Consider the following 25,474-nt stretch of genomic DNA (forward strand, 5'->3'; position numbering starts at 1 on the left):
AGTTCTTTCTGACCTCTCAAGTCTTAGTACAAATGTCATTCCCCTGTTTAATGCCACTGTCCCTAATCCCCTACCCAAACCAAAATAAGATGCCAGTGAAAAATAATGCAAAATTCGAAGGAAAATATAGCCCAAAAGACAACTTACAGCTTACCAGTGTAAGCAAACATAAGAAACCAACACAAAAACCACTTCATAAATTAACCTGTAATAAAATCTGCATAATTTAAAGTATAAGCCATACAAAGGTATATGGGTTCAGCCCCTGAAGACAGAAAATAAAAATACATATTACATACAAAGACCTTATTTTGGATTTTAGTCTTAGCTCCTTATCAGTAGTAGCTGGACAGACTTTCTGACAAATAAGGGTATACACCCATGAACAGCAGCCGTAAGAAAGACTGTTGGTGAACTACACACTCCAGGAGTCTTGAATTGATTCTTTTTTTCAATACCCTAAGACAAAAGCCCAAATGTGAGAATGAACTCACAATATCCTGTATTGGTTCACTCATTCATTTAACAACTACTTTCTGAATATATACATTATGTGCCATTATGCTAGGTATTGTATCCTTGGTGAGGACAAATTTGATTTTATTCATTGTGCAGCTTTTAGAATGATTAGGAGTATTATCCCACAATCCTGTCTTATCATGCAATCTGAAACAAGTAAGGGGGTTATTATTGGAACCGCATGGAGGGCTGGTTTATCAAAGTCTCTGAAGCACTAAATAAAAGTTCACCAAGGCTTCAAGTGAAAATCAACTGAGGCTCTTCGAAGGACAAGGAAAAAAAGAAAGGTGAGCTTGAAAGGGAATATGGCTACAGAAATGGAGATATAAATAAATTCACCATCCTCTCATTTCATTCAAAGAAGAGATAATGAAGAAAATGTTAAGCAGAAATATGTGAATCTTATAGTAAAGTATCTTTCACCAAGTGTTTCAATTCATTACAAAGACAAACACTGACTAGTTCATTAAATTATTATCCTTTTTACAATTGCCTTCAGTGAAAAGTACAGATGAAGAGCATACATGTACATAGAAAATATAAACTAACATGCAAAAATCAAATCTCTATGTCCAAGCTAGAATCAAAACACAAATGACACTGATGTCTGTACTACTAGGCGAGTCTGCTGTGCCACATTAAAGCCTTAATAACATATTTTTAGAACTTAAAACATCAACAAAATGAATTTAAAATGTTGGCCTCGTGAATTCTATTATTTTAGAAACACTATTTTTAACATACTGACTTTTTAAAAATCTTGAATATATTCTCATAATAAAAACTTGGCATCCTTCATGTAAATAATTCTTAATTACGCAGAACTGATAAGGTGGAAATCCTGCTACTTCTGAGTCCATAAAGATATCAACATGCTGACAGAATAGTGAGTGTTAAAGGATTTTGGGCAATCAAAAGATTATGAATATTTTTCCCAGAAGTTATTATAAAGCATATGTCTTTCCAATGTAGAAATGGACAATTTACTGAGCTCTAAATGCATACCTCATATTCAACTGTATTGACTGTTAAGGAAGGAACCAGAGAAAACAGTTCACTGAGGGTCTTCAAAATGAGGGGTCTCGTGTCACAACTCAGCTTTGGGGAGAGAGCATTCCAAGTGGAGCGAATACAAACCACCTGTGAAGCAAATAAAAAAAGTCAATGTCTAACAAAATCCCAGCTCATACGAAGCTGTTAGTAAAAGTACTCTTTTACTGTAAGAAAACTTAGGAACAAGAATACTCCTAGAAGTTAAGATTTGATAAGGTATCACCCCTCAAAAGAAGCCTGCCTGACACAATTGCTTTTTTTTACAACTATATTTTCATTAACCAAGAAGTAAAACTCTGTCTCTCTCACACACAAACACACACATACACACAAAATTAACTCCAGATTAGCAACATATATTGTTGAATAGCCATTCTCTGAAACAAAGGGTAAGATAATGTTAGAACATTTCTAAATCCAGGTATTCACAGTTCTTTTAGTTTCTCATCCTTGCTGAAACTGTATCACTACTCAGAAAGCTGGGATATTAAGATAAATAAATCAAATACTCTCAAATCATCTTAAAACTTCTAAAGGGGGTAGGTGAATAATTTTATTATTTAATAGTAATTTAAGACCTTGTCTTAAAAGTCATTTCAGATTGTTAAGAGGCTGTTAAATGATAAAACTAAAGCCCAACAAAAATATTATTTTTAGCTTGACCCAATTTCCTTAAACCAAGTGTTCTTAGGTCATTTCAGTATCTGGTTTTATGGATATTCAAATATCTTCCTAAGTTCAATTCCAACTAAAACAAATGATTTCTTCGCTTACAGATATTTTATTAAAATTTTAAAACTCAGGCAGGAAGAGTGTCCACACAGATAGAATTTAACAAGGATTAATCTATCTAAAACACTTCCATTCTCTTAAGCTTCAATTAACACACAATTTATCTTCACCTACAAATATAGATTATTTAGGAAACACTAGAAGAGGTAGCAAATGAAAACATGTCAAAGATAAATGAGTAATACATACTTAAGAACACAGATTAAGGAGAGACTCAAAGAAGACAGCAGAAAGAGTATCTCAGAAAACTTGGATTCAGCGCTTTTGCTCTTATTTTCCACTTTCCATGAAACAGCAGAAAAATATTCTTTAACTTGGGATCTACTAAAAAATGACTGTGAGCTGGGGGCACCTTGACCACTCCCGAAAAACACTCCAATAATACATAACCCAAATGATTTGCACAGAAAAATAAAATAAAATAAGGCCCTCTAAAAATGAGTTCATGATAAAAAAAAACTTTAAAAAACATAGAATGACACAGTCCAACATGAGAATCAGCAAAAACAACAAGCAGCAGGATTATATATTCAAGACCTTCAGAACAAGCAGAAAGTAATACAAAATACTTAAAAGAACTGAAGGTGTAAAACAAGGCATTTGATTCCCAGTAAAAAATAAAAAAGAATATGGCATAATGGAAAAAAAGAGGCAAATCTGGAAAAGAACCAAATAAGATCTCTAAAAATGAAAAATACAGTCACTGAAATAATTAATCCAACAGATAGGAAATTATCCTTAACATAAACCAGATAGATTAGAATTACAAAATATAGAAAAGACATTCAAAGTTGAGTGGCAGTGAATGAGGTGGTCTTTCTTAGGTTTGCCAAGAATTCCTAAAGGAGTTTAATTTTAGAATGATCCTTTAGAGAAGTGGCTGATTCCAGGACTGGGATAGGAAAAATATAACATGTCTGGGGCATCGTATGGTAACAGAAAGCAAGAAAGTATTCCAAAAGGGATGTGGACTTGTTGAAAAAGCATAGGAGCCAATCTGAAAAAGTTCCCAATGACCAACTAAATATTCATGAGCCTATACTGGTATAAATACTTGGTTGAATGAATGAGTGAATGAATGAAAAAGACAGACAGAAAGACAGGAAGGAAGGAAAGAAGGAAGGAAGGAAGGAAAAAAGATAGAGAAAAAAATAGCTCTTCCTTATAGAAGAATTCCGATTAGTAAATGCAGAAGCAATGAAAGAAATAAAAAATTACCATTACACAAATACCATAGGAATAATTGTCAAAGGCAAGATCTGCTGATGGATGGTAAAATTAGTGGGCAAAGATTTGAGAACAAATACAACTGGATAGTCTCAAAGTATCTCCTCCAAGAAATTTATTAACTGCAAAAGAAAAAAATCTAACTTTGCTGTGGAGAAACCCAGTATACATCACCTTAACCAAGCAATTAAGATTAATATCACCAAGTGATCAAGGATAACATTAACAGTAATAAAACACCCTGTGTCCCTGATATGACACACTGAGAAAGGTGTATTATGTCTGTAGTGTTCTTGCCCAAAACGCATAATCTCGTTTATCTATTCTACAATTTTAAAACAAGATTATACTGTAAAGCACAGGGAAATATACACAAGATCTTATGGTAGCTCACAGAGAAAAAAATGTGACAATGAACATACATATGTTCATGTATAACTGAAAAATTGTGCTCTACACCGGAATTTGACGAAACATTGTAAAATGATTATAAATCAATAAAAAAAAGGTAAAAAAAAACACATAATCTCAATCTAATCATGAGGAACCATACACACCCAAATCAAAGGACACTTTACAAAATAACTAACCAGGACTCTTTGAAAGTGTCAAGATCATAAAAGCAAAGGAAACTGAGGAACTGGCACAGATTGGAAGAGAGTCAGGAAACATGACAACTAAATGCAATGTGGGATCCCAGACTGGATCCTGAAGCAGAAAAACAACATTAGCAGGAGAACTAGTAAAATCTGAATAAAACCTATAGTCTAGTTAACAGCATTGCATCAATTTAATGTCTTAGTTTTGATAATTATGCTACAGTAATAAAAGGAAGATGTTCACATTAGGGAAAGCAGGTGAAAAATACATAAGAAATCTCTGCAGTATTTTTTTTTAAATAAAAGCTTTTTTGAGATACAATTTGCAGACCACACAATTCACCTAAAGTGTACAGTCCAACAGTTTTCAGTATATTCACAAAGTTGTGCAACCACTGCCACAATCAAATTTAGAAAATTTTCATCATCCCAAAAAAGAAGCCCTGTAATCATTCATCAGTTCCCCTTTCCCCCTGGCCTTTCCAGTTCTAGGCAACCATAAATCCACTTTCTTTCTCTATAAATTTGCTTTCCCTAGACCTTTTCTATAAGTGAAATCATATAATATATTGGCTTCTTTCAATTAGCATTTAAAGGATCAACTGTTTTTAAGGTTCCTCCATGTCCTAACATGGATCAGTACTTATGCCTTTTTATTGCCAAATAATATACCATTCCATGTATATACTTTCCTTTATTATTTTTTGAAACTTTTCTTTAAAGTTATTTCAAAATACAAGGTTGAACAAAGGAATAGAAAAAAAGCACTACTTAAGAAAATAATGGCTGAGAATTCCCAGAATCAATGAAACACATTAATTTGTTAACTTACATCCTAAGCAAGATAAATAAAAGTTTGTATCTATATACACTATAAAATGACTGTTTAACAGCAAAGGCAAAGAGACAATCTTCAGAGCTAAATGAGAGAAAATACAGGACTTATCTACAAAGGAAAATTTTAGAGTAACAACAGACTTTTCAAAATTAACAAGGCTAAAAGGCCATGCAATAAGATCTTAGAAGTGGTGAGGAAACTATTAGCCTACAGTACTAAATCCACAATTCAACAGTAAGGGCAAAACAAGCAAGAACAAATAAATAAACTAGAAGGGATAATGCAGCGGTATTATGCATACATACCATATGAATATTTACTTACAAATGACTCAGAATATCTAGCTTAATTGTCTATGAGATTTTGGAGAATTCATCCCATTCTGACTACTTACATTTCATATATTATGTTGCCGCTTTTGTTTCTTGGGGAGAATACTTGCCGCATGTTATTCTTCCACAAGAACCTTAGCAACACAGCACAGATTAAGAGGACCCGATGCAGTGCGGTATACTGGAAAGAGCACATGACTGGAGTCAGAAGCCCCAGGTTTTCCCATTTGGTAGTTGTGGGATTACAGCTAAGTCCTTACTCTCCTCCAGTCTGTTTCCTCAGCTGCAAAACTGAAATACTACTACCAACACCTGCTCTGTGCATAGCACAAGGTTAACAGTGAAGGCAATACTGAGGCAACGGTATGCAAATGTGCCTTATACACTGTAAAAGAAGGTTACTGCTGTTACAACCAATAGAAAAAATAATGAATCCCCAAAGAATCAGAGTCTCTGCTTCAATTTTTGTGCTGTAAGAATGACTCTGTTCCTTCGCGGAGGAACAGATAGCTATCTTCTAATTTTACTTCCAAAAGCTATTTCTAGAAATTCCTAAGAACAGCCTACTTCTTTTGTCCCAATGCTTTACTCCGACAGAGGGAAAGCTTTACAAAAACCTTTAGGCTACGAAAACCACCTTATTTGCCCTTTTCATAATGAAGGTAAAAGAAACTGCCTTCACAATTAGAGGACTCAAGTCATCATCATGCAGTGAAGCCCTCTTAAGCTAATTCAGCTCACACAATTCATAAAACAGGATGCTTCTGTTACCAAAATACAATAACAGGGGATAAGAGGGAGTTTAAGGAGCCACAATCAATGGAGCAGAAACAATGGGGAAAATAACATTCTTTCTTATCCTAATAATATGGGGTTAAAGGTTATAAGTATAAAAAAAATGACTAGCACAGGTTTATTTAAGCAATTTCACAGTCTTTTAATGTCTGAGACTAGTGCATTATCAAGGCAGTGTTGTAGCAAATAATAGAAATAAATATTGAGTTGCCTTTTCAAAAGTCCATTATAATCTAAAGGACCGTAGTTCTAATGATTTTCTATTAGAGTTGCTCAGCTTCTGTCCTGTTCATGGCAAATAATGTAAAGGCACATATCTAAATCTCAAATTGTGGCTTAATGAATCAAAAATATGGGTACTTGATGTGCTAAAGCTACTCTCACACTAACAATTCCTAACATCACTATGCCATTTCCAATGAAGGCACAAATGAGATCTTTCAAATTATTCTGTTTTTCTGAAAAATTGGCAATTTATAGTACAGACTTACAATTCTAATATCTGAATAGAAGAGGCTTAGACCTATATAAGTGCTACAAGTGAAAACAGAAAGGTATTTAGTAAACAGACTGATCTAGATTATTAAGCCACCCAAGGGACTCACTACTCAGTAGCTAGGGATTTTAGGTTTCCCTTCTTTTATTCCCCCATGTGAGAAGCTGCAGCCTCCCTGAGACACCTCCCTACAGGGAACAATATCTTCCAATGCAAACTCCATTGATTTCTCTGTAGGAACACAAAGAATGACACAAAGAGCTCCCCGCAGGGACGTTCACTTTTCAGTTTTGCTAGGTTCTGTCTGGATTAATTATCTATTTCATGTTGGACATTCTTCTGGCATGAACTAGCAAACTCACAGTAAGAATGTGTCAGAAATATCCTTCGACAAGAAAATGATTAGTGCTTTATTCCCACCAAATAACCAAAGGGAATTTTTTTTTAAGGTCAACACCTTCCCCTGTTCAGATAAATGGAATTTGGACTCCAAGGTAAAAAAGAAAAATAATAGAAATTCAACCAAAATAACTTAAAACCCATAAAACCAAACTGCTGAAAAGTTTTTCAGCAAATATAAAATTAAAAACAAAGCTTTTGCACAACAAAGAAAACCACTGACATAACAAAAAGACAACCTATGAAATGGGAGAAAATATTTACAAATGATGCAACTGATAAGGGGTTAATATCCAAAATATAAAGAGCTCACATAACTCAATATAAAAAAAAATTTAGAAAATGGGCAGAAGACTTACACAGACACTCAGCTGTAAAAAAAAAGAATGAAATACTGCTATTTGCAGCAACGTGGATGGACCTACAGAATATTATGCTTAGTGAAATAAGACAAAAAAAGACGAATATTACATGTTACCATATATATATGGAATCTAAAAAATAATACAAATAATTGTATATGCAAAATAGAAACAGACTTGCAGATACAGAAAACAAACCTTTGGTTACCAAAGGAGAGGAAAGGAGGGGAGGGACAAATTGGAGGTATGGAATTAACAAATATAAATTACTATATGTAAAATAGATAAGCAAGGATATACTATATAGCACAGGGAATTATACACATTATCTTGTATATATGGAATATAATCTTCAAAAATACCAAGTCACCATGCTCTACACCTGAAACTAACAAAATACAATAAACAAAGGAACCAACCCTAACAACATCTTGATCTCAAACTTCCACCCCCAGAATTGAGAGAAAATAAATTTGTTACTTAAAAAAATAATAATAAGATAAAAGCAAAACAAATTGAATATCCACTAGCAACAAGAATAAAACACTATCATCTAAATTTTAAAAATTGTTAAAGGGACTATTACAAGTACACTGTAGAAAAAGATCAAGAAATATAGTTTAGTGCCATTTCACATTGAAAAATTAACATGCTATGTATCAAAAATAATTGATGAATTAAGAAATCACTTCAGGACCCTAAAAATACTTCAGAGAGCAATTTTAAACTCAAAGATGAAGCTTTTAGGAATATTGAGTTTAGCACACTTTACAAACATGGAGTTCCATGAATATGTTTCCAAGTAACCAATGTTGACATTACTGAAACTTAAGCTGATTATATGTCCAGTGAAAATGATGCTTCTATCACCCTCCACCGACTCTATGTATCCACAGATTATGGGATAACAGAACTGATAAATTCTTTGTGGATAACATTAGTAAAGATCAGTCTTTCAGATCTGAACGGTTTATACAGATCTATCTACAACACTGAATAACAAGGAAGAAACACATCTATTACTCTGCCTTAAAAAAGAATGAAATCTTGCCATTTGTGGCAACATGGATGGATCTAGAGGGTAGTATGCTAAGGGAAATAAGTCAGACAGAGAAAGGTAACTACTGTATAATCTCACTTATATGTGGAATCTAAAAAACAAGTAACAAACAAAAATGAAAATAGACTCACAGATACAGAGAACAAATGAGTGGTTGCCAGAGGGGAGAGGGGTTGGGAGATGGGTGAAATTAAGAGAGACAAACTTCCAGTTAGATATTTAAATAAACAAGTCATGAGGATGTATTATACATCATAAGGAATGTCGTCAATACTGTAATGACTTTGTGTAGGGACAGATGGTTACTAGATTTATGGTCATGATCATTTCACAATGTATTTAAATGTTGAATCACTATGTGGTACACCTGTCACTAACATAATTTTGTATGTCAACTATATTTCAATTAAAAAAATCATTTATCACAGTGTGGTGCATATCATGAAAAAAATCAAGACAGAAAACACTTTAAGTATCTCACAACAGGAAATTCATTAACTATATTACAGCCATGTGCTCATTCAATTAGAGGTCAAAAGTCAATTATCAACATGACTTGGTGTCCAGGATAAATTGTTAGCAAAAAAAAAAACCCACAAAAACCAGGTTACAAAGGAATATCTATAGTATTATCCCTTTGTTATATACATACTCTGTGATTTACAGGTGATTTTTAATCTTTTCCTCAGTCAAAACTTCTGATTTTCCTACTATATACATATAATATCTGAGTCATATTTTAAAGAAAATACATATGTATTTTATGAACTTAAGTCTTAATGGTCTTTCTATAATTAAAAGTAACTTTAATTGATTCTCCCACTTTCTTACAGATCACATAAAGATTTATTTTCATAAGGCACCGAAATTTACAGTATTTTAAAACTGACATTTGGCAAGGTGATCAACCTTTGATAACAGCTGACATTTATGTTTCTTCTATCCATCCACCTAAATTAATACTCTTTCATACAAAAACTTGGAAGTTTACCATAGCAGTTCTTATTTTACAAAGTGGAGCCCAACATCTTCAACCATACATGGGAAACCTAATATAATTCCACAGATTTTTTAATACACCCTATTGCTTGCCACGATTAGTGTTCCTCCTCCCACAGAGCATAAGCCAGGAATGAACAACTATTCCTGCCTTGTCAACTACACGTATGGCTGGTGATAACTACACAATCCATAAACACATATCAGGTAGATAATGCTGCACAAAGCTGAAAAAATTCTGAACAGACGTACTTAAGAGTTTCTTGTAGGGTCTCAATAAAAGTAATAGCTAGTAACAACATCAGAGTTTAGGTTTAACAAGCTGCAACATGGATGAACCTTAAAAACACTAGGCTATGCGAAAGAAGCCAGTCACAAAATACCACGTATTATATGACTCCATTTATATGAAATGAAAAACAGGAAAATCTAGAGAGACAGAAAGTAAATTATTGGTTGTATAGGGTTGGGGGCAGGGAAGGGATAGCTAAGGGGAATTTGATAGTGATAGCTGATGTACAATTTTATGAATGTACTAAAAATCACTGAATTGTATACTTCAAAAGAGTGAACTTCATAAATAAAGCTGTTACTTTCTTAAAAAAAAAAAAGACACCATAGTCAGAAATATATAGCTACTACATGGCTCAAAAAATAAAAGGCAAATAACTTGTGTGCAATTGTGCTCAGGCATAAGATAAAAGAATGAAGAAATTTCATAAAGTCAAGGGTAACAGTGCTTCAGATAAACCTTTCAGCAATCCAAATCTGGAATCGGCATGTCTAATGAAATGACACAACTACATATACATATATATACACATATATGTATACATGCATATATACACATGCATGTAAATATATGTAAAAGACACAACTACATGTATACATGTATGTATATATATCTCATAAATTCATTTAATTCATACGTGCAAACTGCAATGGATTGCTCTATTCTAACAAAGGAGAAACGAAGCTACAACCAGTCTTCACTGTAGAATTCCCACTCTTACTTTAGGATACCTGGCTATTCTAGGTGACACATGACCATCTGATGGAAATACAAATAAAGAAACCATCAATCCATATATTAAATATTACTAGAGCTTAATTTCACTCTCTTTTTGAGATAAAAGATAATAAATGTTCTAATGTCCTGCTCCCATATCTCATGGCTGGGCTTACACACAAAACACTTTAGAGACGTCTGCTCTTGAAAACGGTCCCAAACTTCACTGGACATCAAAGTCACTGGGGAGCTCATTAAAAAATAGAAAGCCTAGGCTTCATCTCTAGAGATTCTGATTTAGTGGCTCAAGCTATCCACGAGCTTTTGAAGACCCTACCCCTACACATTAGAAATCATCGCCCTTCATGTTTTGATGAAGCCCACAACTTGGACAGAGTAGCTAAGCTAAATGAGAAAAGGAGAGGAAATATACTCTGACTGAAGCTGTAAGTGTAACAGGATGAAACAAAGCCAATAACATTCTTTTGTTTGACCTGTCCTCAACAATTTGAGATTAAAGTCATATGATCCTGTCAACTGTTTAAGCAAGTTAATTGCTCAAACAACCACTTACGTAAGTAGAGGCACTACGAAGCAAAAAGAATGGTATCTCTGACAGTATCTTATTCATCACTACTGAATTAGAACCTAGGGCAGTATGTTCCAACATGCTACTGTGAGAAGAACTAAGCCCAGCTTTTACTAAAGCTCAAAAACCAGACAACAGGGTCTATACAGTATGAAGTCATCTAAATCATGAAAGGTAAATAATATATACTGAAAATAGGAAAAAGGCATAAGAATGACATCCAACTAATAGTATAGCCCACAGACTCAAAAAAAAATCCTTTTCTGTCAATTCTGAAAAGTCTCTCAAACTTAAAACTAAAGAACCTTAAAACAAAATGCATATATTATCGCCTGTAAATACTGCCTCTGGATTTATATGCATGCTGAAGAGGCTTTCTGAGTAATTCTTTATCTATACAAAGTTTTACCAAATTCTTGCTGTCTTAATTACCAGTATTTTCTAAGCAAGTTAACTGTCTTCCACTAACACATGATTTTAATCATTTAATCAACATGAAGTCTAATCTGGAAACATTAGTGTTTCCGGAAATGAGTCTCAGTGATATTTTATCTTAGGCAATGAGAGGGTAAGACAGTTTTGTTCTTATCAACACACTTACACAGCATGGAGATGAGTTTAAGTACCACAGATAATACTCCCATTTTTGATAAATGTTTAATTCTAGGTCACTTAAGGGTATAGGATGAATAAGTTTTTTTAACTTTAGGTCACTTAAGGGTATATGCTAATTTCTTGGAAGAAATAATGCTTTCAATCACATCTCAAAATCCATAAAGCCTTTCAAATATGTAAAGCCATTTAGTCTACTACCCTTCTTCCGTGATTCCCTCTCTACACCCCATGTTCCCATGTACCCCCCAAAGAAAAATTCACCCCTTGTATAAGCTTAAACCAATATATTTCATTCAATGGAATAGCAGAGTGGCACACAATTAGCATCATTTTAGTCATGTCATTATTTCCAGCTCAGTGGCATTTATTCAGATGAGCACAATTTGCAATCACTGAGCCCAGCTCTTCTGATGTTAACTGGCATCATTAAAACCCTCCTAGTGTCCAACTTGTTTGATCTTCTAAAGAATGCCCTGGGTTTGTGACTGAGAGCCGGAAACTCACGGCTGGATACCCTGAACAGCGTTCATGTTTGGTCACAGACAACTCACATCAGTTAATAATCCTCAGAGACCATGATTCCAATCCAAGAGGGAAAACTTTTCATATAAAAATTCTTTAAACACAAAATTAACAGATAATTGGATTAAAATGATGAACAGGGGGCAAGAGGAGCCCCTAAATGTCATAACTTTAAAAGTTGAGATTGTAAGTTGTTCAAAGTGTCTACAAGATCATAGCAAGTCTGGGTATGGTGAAGGGCAGACAGGAAAGGAGAGAGGACTGAATCATAAAAGCAAAAACAGGAAATGATAAAATTTCAATAACTCAAATTTAATATTTTCAAGTGTTGATTTACTGGTCAACTTTGCATGATCTACAAATACTTTCTTTAAAAAAAAATTAAAACAACCAATTAAATATAGTGGGCAGCCTAAGTCTTTTCTATTTAAAGAGAAAAAAAATATTTTTATTTTCCCACACATTTCACATGTGTGCTGAATAGCATTCCATTATACAAACCTACCACAGTCAGTTAACATTTTGAAAATGAAAAACCATTTTTAAAAATCTACTTACGGGGTGACAAAGTAAATGTTATAATATCCACAAATGTTTAATAAAAGGCAAGTTCCTGCTGTCCTTTTAAAGTTAAAAATAAGGCCAAACTACAACTTTCAACTGCAAAGAGTCATTGTGTAGTATATAAAAAGCTCAGCATGGAAACAGATTCAACAAATGTACAAAAAGCGTTTTCATGCCCAGGAAGAACTGAAGGCATCAAAAAACATGCCCCAACTACAAATAACGTCAAGCTCAGTTCAAAAAGACCAGCAAATTCCTTCTCTAATGCATAGCAAATTAAACTTAATCAACTCCTCTGCAAGGTTGAACAGGCAATCCACCTTTAAATGTCCCCACAAACAAAACATAAGAACAACAAAAGAGGTTCCAGAGAGTAATAAATACTGAATCCACAGTAGGCGACAGAACCCTTACTGTACACAGCTGAGAAAACCTGCCGCGGAACAATGGATCACATTTCCATATTAAATTATATTTATCACGCTGAAAAATGCTTAAACAAAATACAGGATTTCTATTGGCCATTTTTATACCACACTAACTCCCTAAAACCTTCCAAGCCCAGTCCCATTGAAAACCTGAGTCCCATTGAAAATTGTTCCCACCCCATGGTGCACTGAAGGAGCCGCTAGACAAAGAGCTGGGATGATGGGAGAGGGCAGGGACAACTACCTTCCCCCGTGATTTCAGAAAGTAAATCAATAAAAGAGGATAGAATAGCCAAAACATAACCTTGGCAGAGGGTATTTCCGGGAAAATCACTGCTGTGACAAATGGCCTGAAGTGAACTCTTGCAGCGGTCAAGAATCCCCAGGAAAGGCCCCTCCTCTCCTTATCTATTGCTCAATTGTACAATACTCCGCTTTGAAAATATAACACCCTCTTGGAGCTGGGCAAGATGAAAGAGCTTTTCTTCATGATCCTGCAACGCCTATTAATTTTTGCTACAACAGACTCACAGCTGATTAAGAAAACAGAGGGCTAGCACAGCCTCGCATTCCCATCTGAAGACTTAAGAGAGAAAATCTTAAAAGTGAATGAGCCCTCTTTCTCAGCACAATGTATTGATTTTCATTTCTGCACACACCAAAAGCTGTGTCTCCTCCAACTGCGGACAATCTATTTCGACTGCAAGTCATTTTCCTCCTTGAAACATCAGAAGCAATGTTACTAGATTCCTACACAGTGAAAGAATTATCTTTCAGAAATACTATGACTCATTCACCATCACGCAGAGCACAGGTTTAGAAATCAATGGCTGACGGAACAAAACTTAAACTGTCCCCAAAGTACACTCACACTTTTATCACAATTGGAAAAGCAACATCATAGAGTGAAAAAGTACAAGAATATAGTTAAACCAAAGAGCCTTTAAATCTCCATGTTATCACATGTTTACTTCAATTTGGATATTATTTTGATTTCCTAGACTCATCAGCAAAAGCACCTACATTACAAGGTTATTGTGAAGTGTAATACAGAATATAACAGATACCAAATGCCAATCATAGTAATAACTAAAGTGAAAAAATGTAGCTTTTATGGTTTTGCTTTATCAAGGTACAACAACATACTGCAAAAAGCACAGATCTTAACTGAACGGTTCAATGAATCCTAACAAATGTATACACTACTATAATCACCACTCCCACCAAGATACAGACCACAGAAATATGTGGGCCACATAGGCAACTGAAAATTTTCTAATAATCATATGAAAAAAAAGTAAAAGGAGACAGATGAAATTAACTTGAATATACTTTATTTAACCCAGTCTAGCCAAAATATTATCACTTTACTATGTAATTGATTTAAAAATATTACCAATGAGATATTTTCTATATTTTTTCATATCAAGGCTTCAATCTGCTGTATATTTTACACTTACAGCACATCACAATTTGAATTAGCCGCAGTTCAATACAGCCATAGTTCTACTGTAACTACTAGATTAGACAGTGCAGATACAGACCACAGTCCAGAAAATTTCCTCATGTCCCTTACCTGTCTACCCTTCTCCCAACCCCAAGTCAATTACCATGCTGACTTCTATCCCCACAGATAAATTTTGCCTAATATTGAATTTCATAATAATGAAACATTTAGACTTTTTGTGATTGGCTTCTTTCACTGAGCATGCTTTTGAAATTCATCTATGTCGCGTTGCAAGCAGCAGTTGTCCGTTCCTTTTTATCGCTGAATAGCATTTCATTGTACAAATACACTACCCATTTGTGTTGTTTCCGAATATGCTATCATCAGTAAAACTGAAATGAACACTCATGTACAAGTCTTTTTGCGGACATGTTTTCATTTACTTGTGTGACTATCTAGAAGTGGAAATGCTGGATCATAAGGTGGGTTTATGATCATCTTTATAAAAAACTGCCAAATACTTTTTTCCACAGTGGTTGTATCATTTTATAATCTTGACAATAATGTATGAGATAACAAATTACTTCATACATTCTACAATATTTGCTATTGTCAGTCTTTTTTAATATTAGTGATTTCAGTGGTGTGTATGTTTCCCAATGACCGACAATGTTGACAGTTTTCACGTTTACTAGCCAATCATATGACATCTTTTTTGAAGGGTGGTTTGGAAAGATGAAGGGAGACTTGTTACAAAGACAAACTGAGATCATATATATGAAATTATCTGTAATATTAAAATAATAAAGGATACAATTGCAAGGACTACCTGGGTTAGGCAGATAATGTAAATCTAAAAGTCAAGGGAAGTGTTGCAAATTAGAGTACACATTCCTCTAAAGGAAGCTATTAACTGCTACTTTGCACCAAGTTGTCAGCCACGTGGGAAAGCAGACCAGGTACTGCAAGATCTTCCTCTCTTATCAAGAGAGGGTTGATATCTGTATTTTTATTTTTAATTATTAATATTAGAATTAACTAAAAATATTAATCCTATGATAATCAAAGAAAAGAGGCCATAAGTTTTCAAACTTTGATTTATATAAATGTTCATGGTTTTAATATAGGCAAACATTCTTATATGGTAAACATTAAACCATTCAGGATTGTTACTGATCAACAATGATACCTGTCAAGACAAGGGCTATCAATCTACTAAAGACAGATGACAAATTCATTTTCATTGGCAAGGCAACAATGCCCCAGAGAATTGAGAAAGAAAAGGCTGGTTAGGAGCTCCTGTTTCCTCTTTCCTAGCTAGCTTCCTATATGATAAAATATATCCTATAGTATTCTTAGTCTTCAGTGACTATCCACATCACGTACATTTTAGTAAGAATGAAGGTAGCAGCTAATAATACTTCAGCGACAATACCCACCTAGGAGTATATGCACTATTTGGGAAGAGCAGAAGAAAGATCTACATTCATGGGATATTAAAACAGTACTACTGCTTTGGAAAACAGTCTGGCAGCTATTAAAATGGTTAAACATAGAGTTATATGATCCAGCAATTCCACTCTTAGATCTATACCCAAGAAAAATGAAACATATGTCCACCCAAGAACTTGAACATGAATGTTCATAGTAGCAGTATTCATAACAGCCAAAAAAGTGGAAACAACCCAAATATCCCTTCACTGATGAATAGATAAATAAAACACGATATCGCCATACAACGCAATATTACTTAGCTATAAAAAGGAATGAAGTATTGGTACATGTTACAACATAGATGAGTCCTGAAAACATTATGCTCAATAAAAAGCCAGTCACAAAAGGCCACATAGTGTATGGCTTCATTTACATGAAATGTCCAAAACAGACACATCTATACAGACAGAAAATAGATTAGCAGCTCCCTATGCCTTGGGGGTATGGAGGATGTTCTTTATGGGCTAATAAAAACGTTCTAAAGTTGATTGTGAAGATGGATGCACAACTCAAAAAGCAACTGAATTGTATGCTATAAATGAGTTGGATAGTATGTGAATTATACCTCAATACAACAGTTTTACATAAAAAGAAAGAAAAACTAAAGGTATTATTGATTCATAAAGCCTCTTTCTTCTAGTCCCAAATATTCTTTCCCTCTGCCATCTGAAATTGCTCCTTGAGGTTTAGAGAAGTATTCCTTTGATGTCATATCTCTCCTCTGTACTATTTCTGAATTTCAAATACATTTAGTGTACTTAACACGATGTTCTCCCCTGCTAGACTGTGAGCTCTTAGAAGGCTGAAAATGTCTCATAAATCTTTATATTCGAGAGCCTTGCACAGTCTGGCTTAAGATTTCAATATTTTTATTTTAAGGTTGACACTTTTGATGTCCTGCCCAGGGAACACTTGCCCAACATTCGCTGTTGCAGTGGACACAGGGCTGGGGGCAAAGCTGCACTATCTCCTTTTCCCTTGCTCTCCTCATCACTTCTATTCATCAGACAATGAATAAACGACAACTTGGCAGGACACTGCAGAAGGGCTGCCAACCCTTCTATTCGAACATCTTCTGGAACAAGCAATAAACTTTATGAGATTATGAGATAAACAGGATCCCTTTTACACTTACAACCCAGAAATCCTCAAGGCAAAACAAAGACAACATTCTTTAAAAAGTGTAAAAAAATAAAGCAAAAAAAAAAAAAAGAATTTAAATAGGATCTCTAGCCAACAAGATGAATTTCAAAACCACCTTTTATAAGCACTCATAATAACAATACACAAATGATTTAAAAATAAAGTTAATAAAAATACATAGTTAACTTTTTACAGCTTCTACTTAAAAGTCTGGAATGGATTAAACCACTACCACCCTTTTAAAATTACTAATTCTCCAAAGCCCAAAAGCTAAGCCTATATGGGTCAAATTCATTGTGAGGAAAGAATATTCATTTTAGACCTTTCCTTTCCTCAATGACAGTTTGTAATTATAAAGGACTCTGGACTCTTGATAATAAGCAGAATGATCATAAAGGAAGAAATACTACCCTAGATTCAATGAAGTGGTAAAATAATTGAACTGTTCTCTCTATTAACAATTCTGCCAGAACCTTGGGTACAAATTGCTACATTACACTTCTCTCATGCTCAAGTAAACATGAAAAGTTGCTAAAAAAGTAAGCTAACTATTTAATATGATTGTAAAAATATCCTTAAAACCTTAAAATACTTAGTTCAAGTAAATAATCCAAAAGAGGAGGGGGGCAATTATACATATATATATTACTTCTTAGTCTAATTATAAAGAGAAAAATGGGAAGCAACTTAAAAATCCAATCAAAAATGAATTATTTGATTACTTATGATATTTTTACTCAAAAGGAATCATTAAAACATAGCAACATCAAAATATTTCTAGCAAAACGTGAAGAAAATGGAGAAGACAGAAATTGTAAAATATATGTTTGTAAAGAAAATACAATGGGGAGGAAATGGAAAACTTAAAATGGTTTTGTGAGACACTGATGAGGGATACTATTTTTTTTCCTTATCCAAAGTAAACGAGATGCTATAAAAACCGAATATATTTAAAAGTGAACAGAAATGCTTCAACACTTTAAAATATAAAATTTAATAAATAATCCATAAAAACACTAAAAATTAATCATTTTGGCTCAGATATCTTTTTCATTAGGATCTAATCTTTACACAAAGCCTAAATAATTTAAAATCTTATGCATTAACCTATCATAAAGGAAATAGAGGAATATTGGGAAAGTGTCCAAATTTAATGATCACAAAAAAGATTTCTCCAATAATATCACAAAATGGTAAGGTCAAATGAATCCAAATGTGATCTGCAAGAACACATAATGATAGTATATGAATTATATCTCAATAAAGCTGTGTTTAAATAAAACAAAACAACATAGTGATTAACACACAGACTTTGAATTCAGGCAGATCAGGCAAAAACCCAAATATCCATCAACTGATGAGTGGATAAATAAAATGCAGGATGGTCATACAAAATACTATGCGACCATAAAAGAAATGAAGAATTGATACATGCTATGACATTGAGGAACTCTGTAAACATGTTAAGTGAAAGAAGACAATATACTGTCTTCATTTAAAAGGAATCTACCCTTTCAATCTCTCATTGGAGACCATGATAAATGATTAAGCAGCAGTAATTGTAGGCTTAATCTGACCCTACCAAGGACAAATGCATTTCATGATATGACTTTCAAAACTGAAGAGTCTGTTGTCAACCTTAGGAAAAAGAGCTCAACTTATCAAACAAAGACAAGGATGAGAAAGCCAGCAAAATCTAATTTTGGACGGTTTTCCAACTAAGATATTTTGTTAAAGATAGGGTTATTCAATTTAATTTCTTATCCTTACTTGGTTTTTAAAATTTCATTGTTTGAGGCTGTCTTTCTATAGTCTTAATTATATTTGATGGGCATAGATCTAAAGAGAAATGGATAGAGAAAGCACTATCAAATGCTGCTGGGAAATAGATTTATAACTACGCTGAATATTTTCATTCTTGAAACTCTTGGCAGCCATCAGTGTTTCACACATGATATCAATTAGAAAACAGAATAAATAGCCTCATAGAATGCATGCTGGCTTCTGTGGGTAGCAAGCTGGCAAAAAGACAAAAGATTAGCCCAAAATTAGTAAATGTGGCCTGGCAAAGGCCACCAAGTTGAGTATATTTTACAACTTTAACACACATCACAGGACATCACAGCAGCTGCTCCACAAATAATGAACATACACAAACAGCTTGGAAAGGCGTACAACAGGAAGGTACGTCACTACTATCAAGACTCATCAAGGAGGAACAGATTATTCCTACTTTTTTAAATGAACATAAAGTTCATTATCAAACATAAAAAACAATATCTTTGCTACCAAAATTAACGGTGATTGCCAGTTTCAACAAATTCCACAACTTTAGACATTTGTAACATCTATAAGGAAAACATGATAAATAACACTTATTCACCTCTAGTAGCAGCAATAAAATAGTGGGTTCACCCTCAAGACAAGAGAGATGAAAAATAAGGAATAAAGACGTAAGTATTCTTTATAATAAAACTAAGTTAAATGATTGCTGGTATTGCTTTTTGATTTATTAATGCCCCCCTGATTACAAAAAAGAATTTAAAGGAGCTAGCATCTATTTGTTAAAAGGACAACATATTAAATTCTTATCTCATTTGCAACATCTCATTTGAAGTTTCTTAAAAATGAATTTTGATTAAAAATAGTATATAAGATTTGGATTATATTATATTGCATTAAAAGAGGGCGTAAGGAGAGAGAAACAATGAGAAAGAGAAATGCCCTTAACCAAGCGTAAGAAAAGGAGTAACCGAGGCATCAAACAAGACACAGGCTTCATTAAATACAACTTTAGACATGGTGCCTCAATTCCTCTAGAGGACAATGGAATATAAGAAAGTACTCGCTATAGGATAAATGTTTCCCCCTACCCCAAATTCATACATTGAAATCCTAATCCCCGAGGTGGTGGTATTAGGAGACGGGGTCTTTGGGAGGTGATGAGGACAGCCTTTATGACTGGGATTGGTGTCCCATAAAGAGGCTACAGAGGGCTACCTTACCCCATCGGCTACATGAGATTACAGTAAGAAGGCAGCTGTCTGTGAGGAAGACAGCTGGCTATGAAGCAGGAAGCAGGCCCTCACTAGACACTGAATGTGCTAGTGCCTTGACTGTGGACTTTCCAGCCTCCAGAACTGTGAGAAATAAATGTTTGATGTTAGTAAGCCACTCAGATTATTTTATTTTTGTTACAGTAGCCTACATGGACTCAGACAGTAAGACAGTATGACAACGCGCTCAAAATTATCCATGTGGATAGTGGTTTGGATTGGGGGAACAGACTTGGGGCTATATATTCAATAAGCCCAAATGATCTCTTTTAAGTATACAAAGAAGTACCAAAAACTTCAGTAGTGAAGGGATAGCATACCATTTAGAGGAAGAAATTAAGTCATTGTCATATATTATGTGGTTTTTAGGGGAAAGATAAATAAAACTAGTCAGAACCTCCTTGATGGCATTCATGATAACCAATTTTTCAGGAGCAAATTCAACATTTAAAGAGCACCTATGTGGATAGACATTATGCTAGGTCTTTTTTGTGTGTAATTTCATTCTATCCTCATCTGAAGAAATGAGGCTCAAAGAGGTTAAGTAAATTAGTCAAAGGAAATACAGCTAATAACGTATATATCAGGTACAGTCCCACAGCTGTCTAAAAACAAAGATGCTTTCTCCCACATCAGGCAACATTTTTCTTATCTCCCGGGCTAACTGCAGTTAATGATATCTCAGGGAAGCAGAATCAGAAAAATCACTTCTTATGAGTTAATAAGTCTCTATAGACAACAGAGCCTTACAGTAACAAGAAGAGGAGCAGAGGATGGGTGGAGACACAATGGAATCACAGACACAATGAGACAAATTTTTTAGGATGAAAAATTTAATCTCAAAAATGAGTCAATTTCTGTTTGGAAAAAATAATGAAATATTCCCAAATGATAAGAGTGATCACTTTCTGGAGGTGAAAGTATAGAATTCTTGATTCTCTCAAAGCTTCTGCTAAAAATTTCATGTCAAAATAAGTAGATGTTTTATGAAAGTAATATGATTATTAAAGTGATACTTTCCGATTTCAGGTGATTGATTGAAGTCCTTGGTCATGTGCAGTATTCGCCTACTGCAATAGTACTCTGCTATGAAACCCTAACAACTTTTGAATTACTGGGCACACCATCTGAAAGAACTGTCCTTAGTTCATATCACTTCCTGAACAGTGATGATGTTTACTGCCTACTAAAATAAGTGTTTATCCAAAAGAAAATTATTCTCATACCAAGATCCTGAGCAAATATCTAACCTCCTTCTGAGGTCTATTTTCCTCAACTATAACATGGTGTTATAATCTGTATATTGAAGAGTTGTCAAAGAACATAAATGAAAAGTGCTTACTTACCACTGGGACATGAACATATACACACTAAATAGAATCACTGCTTGTATGATTAGCATTATACTCATTATCATCATATCAACCATAATTACCATAAGCTAAGAGAATTCTACTTAGTCTCATTCACTAAAGAACTAGAATTGTATAGGTATGTTCACTGTGTCAAAAAAAAAATTACTAAGGAAAGAATCAATCAAGATGGCAGAATAGGAGGACATAGAACTTACCTCCCCTCACCCCGCCCCCACAAACAAAGCAAAAATAATCAACATGTGGAATAATTCCCTGTAAAAACTAACCGGAAACTGGTGGGAAGGCTCTTGTACAAACAAGGGTATAAGAAAGATACACATGGAATCAGGTAGGAAGGGAAGAGAAGCAATCAGGATGGGACCTTGTGCCCCTGGGATGGGCCTCAGAGGAAAAGGGAGATGACACTCGAGGAGACCCAACCTGGGGAGTGAGCAGTTCAAGCCAGACTGGACCACTGATACAGAGAAGACAAGCTCTCGTGAATGTCTGGAGGGCTGGTGGGACCTGTGAGGAACATGTGAGCACTGGCTTGCTCCCAAGGCAGGGCAGAGAGGGTGAACTGAGGACTGCTGCTGTGGCTGCCCGGTTTCCCACAACTGCCCCAGTGTGCACCCCAGCCTGAGCTGTGGGAATGCTCTAGCCTACTTACTCCACCTTGCAGCTCCACATTAGAGCAAAGGCTACCCCAACCAGGGAGAGAGACTGGAACTTGGTTGTGAGACACAGACGTAACTTGGAATGAGGGTGGCATACGAGCACAGTGTGGGCAACTATTGCTGGCATTTACACAGGCAACACATCAGGGGCAGTCCCGATCTCTGGCAGTAGCCAGACTGCTGTACTCACGCGCTGACACATGCTGAGTGTTAACACGGGCTCTGTCTGCTCTGTGGCACAGCTCTAAAACACGCTAGGGGCAGCAGAGGCTGGGGGTGGTGACTGGCTATTAGGGACAAAGGAGACTCAGATGCAGAGGGGGCTGCCATTACTGGCGCTTGCATAGGCAGAGCATTGGAGGCAACCTGGACCTCTGTCTGAGGTCAGCCCACCATAGCCAACACCCTGTCAGGAGCCAAGAGTTCCATGGCTCCTCTTGCTCCAGCACTCCTCATCCTTGGAGTAAGGGTGCCAGTGCTGGGAGAGGGGAGAAGTTGACAATAAAACAATAATAGTGGGAGACTACATTCTATTTACATCAATTCACAGATCATCCGTACAGAAAATCAGTAAAGCAATGTGGTCATAAATGACACAATCAACCAGTTAGACTTACTAAATACCTATAGGACATTTCATCCCAAAGCAGCAGAATACACATTCTTTTCAAGTGTACATGGAACATCTTCCAGAAGAGGTCAAATGCCAGGCCACAAAAAAAGGCTCAACAAATTTAAGAGGATAAAAATTATATCAAGCATTTTTCTGACTATAATGGTATGCAACTAGAAATCAATTACAGAAAGAAACATGGGAAAATCACAAACATGTGGAGAGTAAACTACATGCTACTAAAAAAAAAAACCCAATAAGTCAATAAAGAAATCAAGAGGAAATCAGAAAATACCAGACAATTGAAAATGTAAAATTTCCAAAACTTATGGGATGCAGCAAAAGCAGTTTTAAGAGGGAAGTTTACAGTGATACAGGCCTTCTTCAAGAAACAAGAAAAATCTCAAATGAACAACCTAACCTATTATTTAAGGGAATTAGAAAAAGAAGAACAAATAAAGCCCAAATTCAGCAAGAGGAAGGGAAAAAAATCAGAAAGGAAATTAAAAAAATATATATATATAAATATATATAAAATATATATTAAAAAACAATAGAAAAGATCAATGAAACCAACAGGTGGTTTTTTGAAAAGATAAGTGGAATTGATAATACTGTAGTCAGGCTCATTAAGAGGAAAAGAGAGAGGACCCAAATGAAAAAAGAAAGAATTGAAGGGAAGAAAAACAACTGATGTCACAGAGATACCAAAAAAAAAAAAAAAAAAAAAAAAAAAAAAACCCCATAAGAGAACACTATGAAGAGTAATACGCCAAGTTGAACAACGTAGAAGAAATGGACAAATTTCTAGAAACAGGCAACCTGTGAAGACTGAATCAGAAAGAAACAGGCAATCTGAACAGACTGAAACTAGCAGTAAAATTGAATTTGTAACTTAAAAATTCCCAACAAACAAAAGTCCCAGAATGAATGGCTTCACAGGTGAATTCTACTAAACATATAAAGAAAAGCTTACTTATACTTCTCAAACTATTTCAAAAAATCGAAGAGGATGGAACACTCACAAACCCATTCTATGAGGCCACCATTACCCTAACACCAAAACCAGACAAATATACTGCAAAAAAAGAAAGTTTCAAGCCAGTATTTTTGATGAATATAAACATAAAAGTCCTCAAAAAAATATTAGCAAACTGAATCCAACAATACATAAAAAGGATCATATATCATGATCAAGTGGGATTTATCCAGGATGCAAGGATGATTCAATATTCAGAAATCAATCAATATGGTAAACATTGTTTATCCTTCCATTAACAAAAGGAAGGATAAAAAAAAAATCACATGATCATCTTTACAGACACAGAAAACACATTTGACAAAATTCCAGTATTCATTCGTGATTAAAAACTCTCCTCTAAGTTGGTATAGAAGAAACTTATCTCAACACAATAAAGGCCATGTATGATAAACTCATAGCTAGCATTATACTAAATGGTGCAGGGCTGAAAGCCTCCCCTCTAAATCAACAGATGAATGGATACACACACACACACACACACACACAATGGAATATTACTCAGCCATAAAAAGAATGAAATTCTGAAATTCTGGACCTAGAGAATATTATGCTTAGTGAAGTAAGTCAGACAAAGGACAAATACTGTAAGTTATCACCTATGTGTGGAATCTAAAAGACAAAACAAATGAATGTATATAAAAAACAGATTTATAGAGAACAAACTAGCAGTTACCAGTGGGGAAAAAGAAGCAGGGAAGGGTTAGATACAGGTACAAGATTAAGAGACACAAACTACTATGTATAAAATAAATAAACAACAAGGATATATTGTACAGCATAGGGAAATACAGCCATTATTTTGTAGTAACTTCAAATGGAGTATTACCTATAAAAATACTGAATCACTATGTTGTACATCCGAAAATATAACATTATAAATCAACTATACTTCGATTTAAAAAATTATAATAAAGCAGCTTACAAGACTGCATAAAATTTTTTTAAAATATAAAAACTTTGGTTAGGTCAATGAATGATCTTGATGTAATTACCACATCTCTCCAAAACATGAAAGATTCTCTCTGTTGTGCTGTACTTTTGGGAGTGGGCTAAAGTTCAGAAAATGATTTACAGACTCAGTTCTAACATCAATCAAGCCTACCCAATGTGATCATTAGGGAAGAAAGGATCCTTTACCAATCTTTAAGCCAACAATAATTTTTACTGGCTATAAAACTGCCACTGGCCCATGCCAATTTCCTCACCTCATCTGCTTCTAAGGCTCTCCAATCACGAAACGAAGAAGCAAATACAGTCAAGATTTCTCCTATAAGCATCCCTTTTAATATTAACAAAAATGATTAAGAACAAGGCAAAACCTAAGAATTAAAGGTGTTCTTTAGCCTCTAGAGAATGTCTACATGACCAGATATTTTAGGACTCCCCTCTACAAAGAACTTGTCAAGCAGAAGGCTTTGCTTCACTCTTTCAAACCAAAAATCTCTGTAA

General features: G+C 34.7%; 1 protein-coding gene across 1 annotated transcript in view; it reads right to left on the reverse strand.

The window, feature by feature from the left end:
- The window catches only part of FOCAD (focadhesin), a 237,411-nt gene that overhangs the window by 97,113 nt on the left and 114,824 nt on the right, over positions 1 to 25,474 (reverse strand). The window contains 1 exon segment of the mRNA XM_006180373.3: positions 1,525 to 1,659. Coding sequence (XP_006180435.2) covers positions 1,525 to 1,659 — 135 coding nt within the window.

Source organism: Camelus ferus, chromosome 4, assembly GCF_009834535.1.
Source record: "Camelus ferus isolate YT-003-E chromosome 4, BCGSAC_Cfer_1.0, whole genome shotgun sequence".
NCBI lineage: Eukaryota > Metazoa > Chordata > Mammalia > Artiodactyla > Camelidae > Camelus > Camelus ferus.